Below are 11,948 nucleotides of genomic sequence, written 5' to 3' on the forward strand. Positions count from 1 at the left end.
GACTGATATTCTTATAAAATTATATAGAAAAGTAGAAAAAGCATAGATCGACCTTTCAAATTTGATAGCTTATCGTAATTTTCAAGTAATCATTGTACTGTTCAGCTGATTCTACTTTAATTATAATTTACCAAAATGAAAACCAGGACTGTCTCAATTTTCAGAAAAACATAAGAAAAAATAACAAAAATGAAAGATAAATAATTTTCTCGATAGAGTTTTCAAGGTTTTAAGAGATATATATATAGTAATTGAAAAGACACGTTATTAGTCGACACCTTAGTTAACACTATTTTACAAGTAAAAACAACCAAATATGTATTCCAATATAGTAATTGAAAAAACACGTTATTAGTCGACTATGGGAGATACATATTTGGTTGTTTTTACTTGTAAAATAGTCCCCACGTTCATGGTTAATTGGCTATATCGTTGTTGACGAGGGAGGTGGTTTGGGTCATGCCCGGCGATATATTTGGGCCCTTTAATTACTAATGCCTGGTCTAATAGCTATTTGGGCCACCAATGGGAAAAGTACTCACTACTCTTGGGTGTTTTTTTTTTGATAAACACTACTCTTGGGTGTTGCCTAATTAGTAGTACTATGCATTGTCTGTATGAGCAAATGATTGTGAAATAGTTTTGTAGTTGATCGTACAAACTGGAATAAAATTCAGTGATTGGAAAAAAAATGCTGTTTTATCTTAAGATTTTAGTTTTTTTAAAGGAAGAATTTAGTTAGAAACAAACTATAGCTTCGTGGCAAACCTATTAAAAAACTTATATAAACCAAAAAAACAAGAAAATATTTGACGAACGACGCCGTTTGGGTTGTTAATTACTTAATCACAATAGTGTTCAAATAAACCCTAGAGTTTGTCAACTCTTCCTCTCTGATTGAACTGTGAAGGGGCTTACCTCTTTACTGATTACATTTTATTCAGTCGCAGACGCTGCTTCGAGCTAGAGAGACGAGACGAGACTCAAGAAAATTGAATGGCCGGTGTTTCAGATGCTTCGAACATTGCTACTCTCTCGTGTGCTCGGTGCGAGAAGCCCGCGCATCTTCAGTACGTAATTGCCCATCGTTATCCTCTTCTTTTTCCTTGAATTGGTATTAATCTAGCTCAGAAACTCGATCGTTCTTGATGATTTTCGATAAATGTTGCTTTTAATTAGATTAGGGTATGGGATGCTGATGTTCACTTCGATTCAGATGTTATTGATTGATTCGTCGGTTTCTTGATTCCAAACTGGAATCCTATTTGGCCGTAGGCAAGCATGTGTTAACGTTTCTTAAACTGCTTCCTTATGCTCACAGGTGCCCGAAATGCGTGGAGCTGAAGCTTCCTCGTGAAGGAGCTTCGTTCTGGTATGTTGTCTCTCCGTTCTTTTTTTTTGATTGGCGAATCTTTAACTTACTTCATGACGACTTCGTTTTCAAAGTTTTAATTTTTTTTTTCTCTCTCTCTTTTTTTTTTCCATGCTAACAGCACTCAAGACTGTTTCAAAGCAGCTTGGACCTCGCATAAATCAGTACACGTGAAAGCTCAGCTGTCTTCAATTGCGAAACCCCTTCCCGGAGATCAGAATTCTGATCTTATTTCTCAAGGTTGGCTGTATTGTGTGAAGAAAGGGCAGGCTAGAACACCTAAGCTTCCACACTTTGATTGGACAGGGTTCGTAACCAAAGACTTTCTGTGTTTTTCTCTGTTTTAGTGTCTTCCCTCAAGATACAAATCACATCATGTGTTGCTAGTTCTTCCCCATTTTGAAGCTCTTATTTCTTCTTGCGTTGTCTAGGCCCCTGAAGCAATATCCCATATCTACCAAGCGTTTTGTGCCTGCTGAGATTGATAAACCTGACTGGGCAATTGACGTAAGTCCATATCACTTTGTGATCTGTGTTTATTTTTCTCTTTCACTAGTAACTTTATTACTGGAAAAGTCGAACCTGATTCAGTTCGATTTAATAATGGAATAATCATCTATCTAAGAATGGCTTTATAGGTCTCAACACTTGCACATGAGCTGTTATATAACAATTTTGTGTGTTTTCTATGTCTGTGTAGATCTTGATTGTCTTGCTGAGTTGATAGTTTCTAATTATTTCCCTTTTATATCTTCCATTTCACATTCAGGGGACTCCCAAAATTGAACCGAACAGTGAGCTACAACATGTTGTTGAGGTTAGCGATGCTTTGATACATTTCGTTTTGTTCAATCAGTTGCCTTGAATCCGGAGCTATGATCTCAAATCGTGTATCTCATTACTGAATATATATATATATGGTTTCATTTGATACTCATCTTTATCACTTACATACTGACAAGGTTTTTATACTTGCATTGTAGATAAAAACGCCTGAACAAATTCAGAGAATGCGTGAGACCTGTAAAGTTAGTGTTATGTTCTTTTTTTTTGCTTTAATGCCAATGGCCTGCATTTTCATTTTCTGATATTGTGTCAAGGTTCTCACTTGAATAGATTCTGTTATCAGATTGCTAGGGAGGTATTGGATGCAGCGGCTAGGGTGATTCGCCCTGGTGTGACAACTGATGAGATTGATCGAGTGGTTCACGAAGCAACTATCGCAGCAGGTTTATACCTTTAAGTTTTTCATATACTTTTGGGAAGTCAATCATTCAAGGCCATCACAGCAGGATAATAACTATTATGATATAATCTTATTTTCTTCCAGGAGGATATCCATCACCCCTCAACTACTATTTCTTTCCCAAATCTTGCTGCACGTAGGTACTTTTTGCATGTACATTATTACCGCTACCATGTATATCCTCTGCTTTCTAAAGTTATATCTTTTGGATATTCCATTTCAGATCTGTTAATGAAGTGATTTGTCATGGAATTCCGGACGCCAGGTATGCTTATATATGTTTATTTTGGAGCCTCCCTGACAAAATAGCTACACAGATCCAGGAAATTTTACGCTGTTTGCTTTAATTTCTTCAGAAAACTAGAAGATGGCGATATAGTAAACGTTGATGTAACTGTTTGTTATAAAGGTTGTCATGGTAAGTTATCTCCTGAAGATAATTGATTATTGATAATTTGGTAGTGATTTGTTACCGCTAGAGATATCGTGTCTAACAGTATGATTTTTGAGTAGGTGACCTTAATGAGACATATTTTGTTGGAAATGTTGACGAAGCATCACGTCAACTAGTTAAGTGCACGTACGAGTGCTTGGAAAAAGCCATAGCAATTGGTAGGTCCTAAGCTTCACCTTTTCAAAGCTTTTATGTTTTGGCTGTAATGTTATACCATTAAATAATTGAAAGCTTCTATGGTTTTCTTTCTTTTTTCTCTTTCAGTTAAACCTGGAGTTCGATTTCGTGAAATTGGAGAGATAGTCAACCGCCATGCTACAATGTCTGGGTTATCAGTGGTAAAATCTAGTTTTTTTTTGCGTCTCTACAACCATCACAGGATCTCTTTGTAGAATAATAACTTACTTGTGGTGGTTAAACAGGTGAGATCCTATTGTGGTCATGGTATTGGGGATCTCTTCCATTGCGCCCCAAATATTCCACATTATGCAAGTATCCTTTGTGACTTGGTTCAAGATCGCAGAACAGAAAACATCTGTTTTAGATTTTAGTACCTGGTTTGATGTTGTCCTGTTAGTCTATTACAGTGTAAATGCCCTTGACCCCGAAATCAGGAAACAAAGCAGTTGGAGTGATGAAAGCTGGTCAGACTTTCACAATCGAGCCAATGATCAACGCAGGTGAAGTGTTTTTGCATTATATTTTCCACCAACTCCTTGGTGAATTTCTACAGTTGATACCATAAGGACATTGTCATGTTAGGTTCGTGGCGGGATCGTACATGGCCTGATGGATGGACCGCAGTTACCGCAGATGGGAAACGCAGTGCTCAGTTTGAGCATACCCTCTTGGTAAAAACTTGTAAAACCTTTTAAAAATCATTAAAACTGATCAATTCTGTTATCAATGAAAGGCTAACCTGGTTTTTTTGCAGGTAACGGAGACAGGTGTGGAGGTTTTAACGGCGAGGCTTCCTTCATCGCCGGACGTATACCCTTGGCTTAGCAAGTGAACTTATCAAAACCAGAGGCAGAGGCGGACCCATGCCTAATGATACATGGTCAAGTGACACCATTTACATTTTCAATATTCATGTTAAACCTCTTGTAATATACATTATAGTAGTTTGCTTCCTTGCATTGCACTCACTTAAGTGGTTTTTGTTGAACTTAAAATAAACAAGATTTTCCTCTTAAGATAAATAGGAAATTTTTTTCATGTTACAGAATTTCTGTTATGGATGACCATGTTACATACTTCTTCTAATTTCTGCTTGAAAGAAATGATTTTTTTCGATCAACTTAGACAGACAATTAGATGTCGGCTTACTGAAAATAAAATTTATAACAAGCGGGAAAATAAAAGTTACACAACAAAGTGGGAAGCTTTATGACAGTTCTCTTGGGATTTCAGGGACACTAGAATGTCCTTCATTCAACGATCTTCACACCAGAAACATAAACTCGGCTTTGAATCACACTACCACCAATCCAAAACCCAGGCATGACCATAAGACCAACTCTTGGGTTCTCTTCTTTTTCATCCACAACTATGTTCTTCACAATACTTTCCATGTATGAATCAGAGAACTCACTACCCTTCTTCACCTGGAAGATCTTTGCGGCTGGATCAAACGAGAAAGCAAGCCTGTGCAAGATCCATATCGACTTTGCGAGTTTCAAGAAGGCCTGGTAAAACGCGGTCCTCGGATGCCCACCTCCTGTCACGTAGTCACGCTGGTCTAGATTTCCAAAGAAAGAAGCTTCCATCTTTGGATGGATCAAGATGAGATACTTGCTCCTGCAGAATTGACCAAAATTGGAATCCGGGTTTGTCCCTAGAGCATCTAGTGGATCCATATCCTTGAGAGCAAGAAACTGACGGAAGAAGGTCTCTGTGTCATCGGCCGTCGCACTCTCTGAGTCTACTGAGAAATTCTTCTCCTGAAACCCACTGAACATCCTCTGGCATATGTATGATTCAAATGCATATTTCTTGTGAGGCCTCTTGGCGTAAACAACATCAGGCTCAATCGAATTGGCTGCAGAATCAAGATCCCATCCCGCAGCTTTCATCATGTTGATTAGCGGCTTGGAGAAATCATGCACGGCTTTGGAAGCAGCTTCGTACGTTGATATAAAGAGTTCAGTGGTCAAGTCAGGAAACTGCAAATTGCCATCTCCACCAGAGGATTCGTTTGTAGACATTCCCCTTAACTTAAGATTCTTCTCAAGCTTAAGCCGTTTCTGGTTTGCTTCCTCGATCTTGTGCAGCATCTGAGTGATCTCAGAGTCCTTGTTCTGAATCTCAGACTGAAACTTCTTCACCATGACCTCATAAGTCTTGAGCAGACTCTGCTGTTCTTGAATCTCTGCAGCTAAACGAGAGTCTTGTGGAGAGACACATACAGGCTTGGGGTTATTCTCTCTGTAAAAATGCTTCAGTTCCGAAAGATTCTTGAGTTCAGAAATCACAACTTTGTCCGCTGCCTGAATCTTCTCGGGATCGTAAGGCGTATGAGCAGATTGAAGCTCGACATAAGCCGATTTCAAAGACGAGATGTTTCCAAACAGATTGGATATAAGAGCTTCCATAGCTTCTGGGTTCTGATTGATAGACTCTTCCATTGGTTGAGGATGGACCTTCTGGCTGTTGTTGCTCTCGCGGAGTTGGGTTTCTTTCAACCCACTAGGTAGCATAGTTGAAGCCACCAGACAATGTGGAACCTCCTAATCTCTCCAACTCAGACAAAACACACCAAATTTGTCCTGTAAAAAAAGGTTTCTTTGGTGTCTCAGAATTAAAATTGTCGAGCAGCAGATTCAATTTAACAAACCAGCAAACAGAAATTGTTCACATAAGATAAATTCTTGTTTCTCCGCATAAACTCTACCCAAGCTGTATTCCGGTTTTCTTAAAACTTTTTGTGTATGCAGATCTATAAGTGAATCATCATTATGATATAAAATCTGACATCTTGATATCTAAGACTAAGAAAGTATGGAAAATGTGAAAACATCAAACCCTAAAGATCTTTCTACAGTGTTAGTTTCCCGAAAACTTCAAGACTTTTTCGAATTAGGCTCGGGATTAAACAATGAAGGGGTATGATTTCATCTGAATCTAGGGAAAAAGATCGGATACAAAAGAGATCACCTGGATTTGCTTCAGTGTGTATTCACTATTCAGACAGAAGAAGTTTCGCGTCAACTAAACTTTTAGCACGCTTTCACGCCAAATACGTAAAAGAAAACGAAACATCAAGCTAACGGACGGATCATTCGCCGGAGATTCAGCCGGAGGTGAAGGAAATACAGAGACAGGAATGCTTTTGAAGGAAGTGAACGAAAGCAAACGAAATGGTAAAGCTCATTACTTCTTTCAACTTGCTCGAGCTCTCTAAACCAGATAGAGAGATTTCGGAATTGCCGTGGTTTAGCCAAAACCGAACCTCGAGTCGGTTCAATTCTTTGGTTCTGTTTGTTTTATTTTGGCTCGGTTTATGGCATTTATACCGGAAAAAGAAAACCGAATATTTTTCGGCGGTTTGCCAATTTCGGTTAGATCCGGATTGGGACCATCATTTCCGTCTCCGCATTGCCTGAGGCTCTCTCTCTCTTACGGTCGGCGAAATGGTTCGCCTGTTTCTTACACTTTCTCCGGCCATTTTTCGACTGAATATTTCTCCTAGAATTTCAATTCTCGCGACGTCTCCTTCTCTCAGATTACAAAAACACCAAAAGCATAGGCTTATAACCAAAACCCACACTTTCTCGCCAATTGCTCCTTCATCTTCAATCAAATTTCACAGTACACGATTTCATTCCACCGGAACAAGAGTTTACTCTTTACCCAAAAGCGAAAATTCAAAATTTGATGATAATTTGGTGGTTCTGGGCATTGAAACGAGCTGCGACGATACTGCAGCTGCTGTCGTAAGTCCATTTAATCAATTTTGTCTCTCTTTGTCTCATTTTTTGTTGACTAATGGGAACTTAACAGTCCACTGATATTAGAATTTGTTGTTTTTAGGTGAGAGGCAATGGTGAAATTCTTAGTCAAGTCATTTCTTCTCAGGTAAAGATGATTTCTTTGCTTTTTCGGCAAGTAGATTATCTGCCGTGCATTTGATGTTTTACAAGACTCCAATAACGTTCTATATAACATAGCCTTCACTTGTTTTTGGAACTCTCTTTGGAAATCTGGAGTCACTTTTGCTCTGAAATTTCTCTTTCCTTTATATAATCCTTCAAATTTTCACCTGTTCTGATCTCGGAATTGACGATATCAAGGCAGAACTGCTTGCTCAATATGGAGGCGTCGCTCCTAAACAGGCTGAAGAAGCACACTCTCGGGTTATCGATAAGGTAATATAGACGATTTTCCTCTTTACAAAGCATTGCAAGCTTAGGCTCAATATATGGTCCAGCTACTTCCTTTGCCCCGAGATATGCATAGGTTTAGGCCTTGGGGGTTCTTATGCTGATTGTAGACAAAAATGTGTATTCATCGATTTCAGGTTGTGCAAGACGCACTTGATAGTGCCAATTTAACCGAGAAGGATCTCTCTGCTGTTGCTGTTACCATTGGACCTGGTTTGAGCCTTTGTCTACGCGGTAAGTTGGAGAAAAAAAAGAGTCTTCACTCTTGTATTTTGGAATAGTAAGTGTCGTTAGAGAACTAAGATAGAAGTGTTTATTTTCGAGTCATACAGTTGGTGTGCAGAAGGCTCGAAGAGTTGCTGGTAGTTTTAATCTCCCGCTTGTCGGGGTGCATCACATGGAGGCTCATGCTCTTGTAGCAAGGTATTGCTTAATGTGCTCGCTTTATGTTTTTACTTCTAATTTGAGATTTTTGCATTGCTCATGAGCTTTTGATTTGTCTTTGTAGATTAGTGGAACGGGAATTAAGTTTTCCTTTCATGGCATTGCTTATATCTGGTATTGCCTGAATGGTTTCTAGTATCAGAATAAAAATTATCGAAAGGGGCTTTAGGTTTCTATAACAACGACAATTCTGTTTTTTTCCTGTGTAGGTGGGCACAATCTTCTAGTTCTTGCTCATGAGCTTGGTCACTACACACAACTTGGGACTACAATAGATGATGCTATAGGCGAAGCATATGACAAGACAGCAAAATGGCTCGGCCTTGATTTGCGAAGGAGTGGTGGACCAGCTGTTGAAGAGCTTGCTCTGGAGGGTGATGCAAAATCTGTTAAGTTTAATGTAAGTGAAACTGGTTTGCTCGCTATTTAGATTTTGTTCTTTTCTTGTTCTACTCATTGTGCGCATCCTTTATGTTCTGCTGTTACCTTGTTTTATCAGGTTCCAATGAAACATCATAAAGATTGCAACTTTTCTTATGCTGGCTTGAAGACACAAGTGAGGCTAGCCATTGAAGCCAAAGAAATGTAACGTTTAGAATAGTTAAGATTTTAAAATCAGCTTCGGTTAGTCCGAGTTACGTCACATATGAGCAAGCTTGTTGTTAAAAAAAAATAATGGTCTTTTGGATGTGTAGCGATGCTAAATGTCCAGTCTCTTCTGCAACAAACGAAGACAGAAGAAACCGAGCTGATATCGCCGCTTCTTTCCAGGTAAAAACCAATCTATGGTTCAATTTTGTTGTGAAATGCTGATTTCTAAATATGAAACTGTTTATATGAACCAGCGAGTAGCTGTCTTACATCTGGAGGAAAAGTGCGAGCGAGCAATAGACTGGGCACTAAAACTAGAGCCTTCAATTAAACATATGGTGAGACTTAAAATAAAGAAAAAACACCTAACCTTCGGTTTTGCTTGACAATAGGCTTCTCTTACTAATTTAGACTAATCTTCAGGTAGTCTCCGGTGGTGTTGCTTCAAACCAGCATGTACGCTTTCGACTCAATAGCATTGTCGAGAACAAAAACTTGAAACTTGTTTGCCCTCCTCCTAGCCTTTGCACAGACAATGGTAAATACAGTGTGAGATTCTCCTGCTGATCAAAATAGCTATACAGAGAATGGGGATTAACAATTCTGTAATCTCTCCAGGAGTTATGGTGGCTTGGACTGGCCTCGAGCATTTCCGTGTAGGAAGATTCGATCCACCTCCTCCTGCAAGTGAACCTGATGATTTCGTGGTATGTTCTTTAAGCAAAGATCGATACTTTGAAAGGTTCTATTGTTGAAAAAGAGGAGAGAAGATTGAAAAATTTATGATTGATGTTTTGTGGTTTTATGAATTTAGTATGATCTGCGACCGAGGTGGCCTCTTGGAGAGGAGTACGCAGAAGGAAGAAGTGATGCTCGTTCTTTGAGAACCGCACGGATTCATCCGTCGCTGACTTCAATCATTCGAGCAGATTCTCTTCAACAACAAACACAAACATAGATGAACAGATTGTCTCCTCTGCAACTAAGCAACAGAGCTTTTAGCTTCCTTTGTCTCTCGATTGTAGTAGCAATTTCAACAAACGATTTTCCGGTTAATTATTAAAATCATTTTCATTTAAACCAATGGTATATCCTCGTATCCGGTTAATCTGAACCGTATCCGCATTCATTTTATTTAACAATAATAAACAAAAGTAATGGCGCCAAACACTTACTTTGGGCGGCGAAAATCGCCGGCGATTGAAGAATCCTCACTCGCGACTAGAGATCATGACGGAGACATCGAGGCTGCCGTTATCGTCTTCGATTAGAGGGAAGCTGATATCTGCCGGTTACACTTCTCTTTCATCGATTTCTTCCGTCTCTTCAACTGATCTCGCTCGAGGTGAATTTTTTCTTTACCCTAAATCTTACACTGAAGATTGCAATCTGTTCATAGTGTCGAGGGTTTTGGGTCACACTGGAATTGAAAAGAGATGTTTGAATCGTTTCATGGTTAATGTCTCCGGAATAGTGTTTTTTTTCTTTCTGATTTTCTAGTAAAACGCCATCGATTACTCGTGGGTTAACGTTTAAACTTTACCTCCTTTTGATTAAACCATCTTTGTTTTTGAGGAAAAATTCGTCATCCTTGGTGTTTGTGAACACAGATGTAAATATCACAGAGGCGGAAGCATTTGACATTTTGAAGCTTGTAAATCAAATTTCTGGATCCAATGGAAGCAGCTCGCTTATAAATGGTAACTTGATGAACTCCTTGGAGATCTGTTGGGTTTTTCTTCTTATTTTGATTCACTGAAGGATTCTCCTTTTTGGAAATTTCAAAACTGAAACAAGGAGCAAAGAATGCTTGGGATATGCTACATGAGGAGGAATCTTTGCCGCGCATTACTACATCTTGTTCGGATCTTGATAGCATCTTGGGTGGTGGAATAAGCTGTAGGGATGTTACCGAGATTGGTAAGCCATCTCCATTTACTACTGTTCTCTTTCTCTGCTCCAATTTAGCAGCAACAAGTGATTTAAGCTTTTTACTTATATTCTGCAGGTGGGGTACCGGGTATTGGCAAGACTCAGATTGGGTAAAATCCGCTTAATATGGTTCCTCTACTTTCTAACAAGGATTTACTCTTCTGTTAACTTCAATTTTGATATCAGGATCCAGCTCTCTGTGAATGTTCAGATTCCTCGTGAGTGTGGTGGTCTTGGAGGGAAAGCAATTTATATCGGTATGTTTTCTTTATAGTGACTTGGGCTGGTCGATTCAATCTTGTTGAATGCCTGCAATGCCCAAGTTTTTGTATGTTACAGATACAGAAGGTAGCTTCATGGTGGAGCGTGCTTTACAGATCGCAGAAGCTTGTGTGGAGGACATGGAGGAATACACAGGATACATGCATAAACATTTTAAAGCTAATCAAGTACAGATGAAACCCAATGATATCTTAGAGAACATATTCTACTTCCGTGTCTGCAGTTACACCGAGCAAATCGCATTGGTCAATCATCTTGACAAGTTCATCTCTGAAAATAAAGATGTAGGTATACGACTTTTGAGTTCATCTGAGGATTATTTTTAATAACCTCGCTTTTACAAGAATATTGAAACAGAATTCGATTATCACTAATTATGACTCTTTATCTTTGATGATTGCAGGTCAAAGTGGTAATCGTAGATAGTATCACGTTTCATTTCCGTCAGGACTTTGATGACTTAGCCCAGAGGACACGTGTGCTCAGCGAAATGGCTTTAAAGTTCATGAAGCTTGCCAAAAAATTCTCACTTGCTGTAAGCATTCATCTAATTCACAACACATCCTTCACCCAAACCAGACTAACTCTATAATCAGCTTCATCATTAGCTAACTCTTATTCTCTAATCTCAGGTTGTATTATTAAACCAAGTGACCACAAAGTACACCGAAGGCTCGTTTCAATTAGCTCTTGCTTTAGGTGACCAAACTTAAATCAACCATCTTTATTTGCTAATTGCTATCATCGTCATCATCATCATCATCCCTTTGTTATGATTCTTAATGTTTTATTTTTGCTGTTTCAGGCGATAGCTGGTCTCATTCTTGCACCAACAGAGTGATTCTGTATTGGAACGGTGATGAGCGTTACGCGTATATCGATAAATCCCCTTCACTTCCTTCAGCTTCAGCTTCATACACTATAACTAGTAGAGGTCTAAGAAACTCTTCCTCAAGCAGCAAGCGAGTCAAGATGATGTAAAGACACAACACAAGCACATGAGTAAGCTTTCTCCGGTTTAGTTTTGATTTGATTGAACGCACTTGTTTGACCGGACGATATCAAAACCGGCACAAGAGTTGGTGGATTAGTGACTAATTAATTTATCTATTAAATCGAAACTCTAAAGCAATAATAATGTTCTTCACCTACCCTTGTCATGGGCCATGGCTTTTGCTTTACACACCAACTCATGCCACATCCATATGAATATGATAATCAAAAGATCAATTTTAAACATCGTAT

The 11,948-nt window shown here is 38.9% G+C and overlaps 4 protein-coding genes across 4 annotated transcripts; 3 read left to right on the forward strand and 1 right to left on the reverse strand.

The window, feature by feature from the left end:
* Nucleotides 1–886: 886 nt before the first annotated feature.
* Nucleotides 887–4,297, forward strand: LOC18015680 (methionine aminopeptidase 1A). Its single transcript, XM_006397641.2, has 16 exons — nt 887–1,070; nt 1,322–1,372; nt 1,494–1,679; nt 1,804–1,879; nt 2,142–2,189; nt 2,356–2,400; nt 2,502–2,601; nt 2,703–2,754; nt 2,842–2,883; nt 2,975–3,036; nt 3,132–3,230; nt 3,337–3,410; nt 3,495–3,564; nt 3,687–3,752; nt 3,835–3,923; nt 4,007–4,297. The coding sequence occupies exons 1-16, from the start codon at nt 997–999 to the stop codon at nt 4,082–4,084; spliced, it is 1,212 nt and encodes a 403-aa protein (XP_006397704.1). The 5' UTR covers nt 887–996; the 3' UTR covers nt 4,085–4,297.
* A 41-nt stretch (nt 4,298–4,338) lies between these two features.
* LOC18015682 (protein GRAVITROPIC IN THE LIGHT 1) lies at nt 4,339–6,428 on the reverse strand. The gene is made up of 2 exons (XM_006397640.2): nt 6,229–6,428; nt 4,339–5,840 (listed from the first exon to the last, which is right to left on the reverse strand). The coding sequence occupies exon 2, from the start codon at nt 5,769–5,771 to the stop codon at nt 4,503–4,505; it is 1,269 nt and encodes a 422-aa protein (XP_006397703.1). The 5' UTR covers nt 5,772–5,840; nt 6,229–6,428; the 3' UTR covers nt 4,339–4,502.
* Nucleotides 6,429–6,674: 246 nt separating this feature from the next.
* Nucleotides 6,675–9,569, forward strand: LOC18015681 (probable tRNA N6-adenosine threonylcarbamoyltransferase, mitochondrial). The gene is made up of 13 exons (XM_006397642.2): nt 6,675–7,007; nt 7,105–7,149; nt 7,365–7,439; nt 7,592–7,688; nt 7,787–7,877; nt 7,963–8,012; nt 8,108–8,298; nt 8,398–8,483; nt 8,594–8,669; nt 8,744–8,827; nt 8,913–9,027; nt 9,108–9,196; nt 9,304–9,569. The coding sequence occupies exons 1-13, from the start codon at nt 6,705–6,707 to the stop codon at nt 9,445–9,447; spliced, it is 1,446 nt and encodes a 481-aa protein (XP_006397705.1). The 5' UTR covers nt 6,675–6,704; the 3' UTR covers nt 9,448–9,569.
* Nucleotides 9,570–9,664: 95 nt separating this feature from the next.
* On the forward strand, nt 9,665–11,841 carry LOC18015683 (DNA repair protein RAD51 homolog 3). The gene is made up of 9 exons (XM_006397643.2): nt 9,665–9,834; nt 10,100–10,189; nt 10,287–10,409; nt 10,498–10,531; nt 10,608–10,678; nt 10,761–10,987; nt 11,107–11,238; nt 11,336–11,402; nt 11,509–11,841. The coding sequence occupies exons 1-9, from the start codon at nt 9,720–9,722 to the stop codon at nt 11,682–11,684; spliced, it is 1,035 nt and encodes a 344-aa protein (XP_006397706.1). The 5' UTR covers nt 9,665–9,719; the 3' UTR covers nt 11,685–11,841.
* Nucleotides 11,842–11,948: the final 107 nt, after the last annotated feature.

This window comes from Eutrema salsugineum, unplaced genomic scaffold (assembly GCF_000478725.1).
Source record: "Eutrema salsugineum unplaced genomic scaffold, Eutsalg1_0 scaffold_22, whole genome shotgun sequence".
Taxonomy (NCBI): domain Eukaryota; kingdom Viridiplantae; phylum Streptophyta; class Magnoliopsida; order Brassicales; family Brassicaceae; genus Eutrema; species Eutrema salsugineum.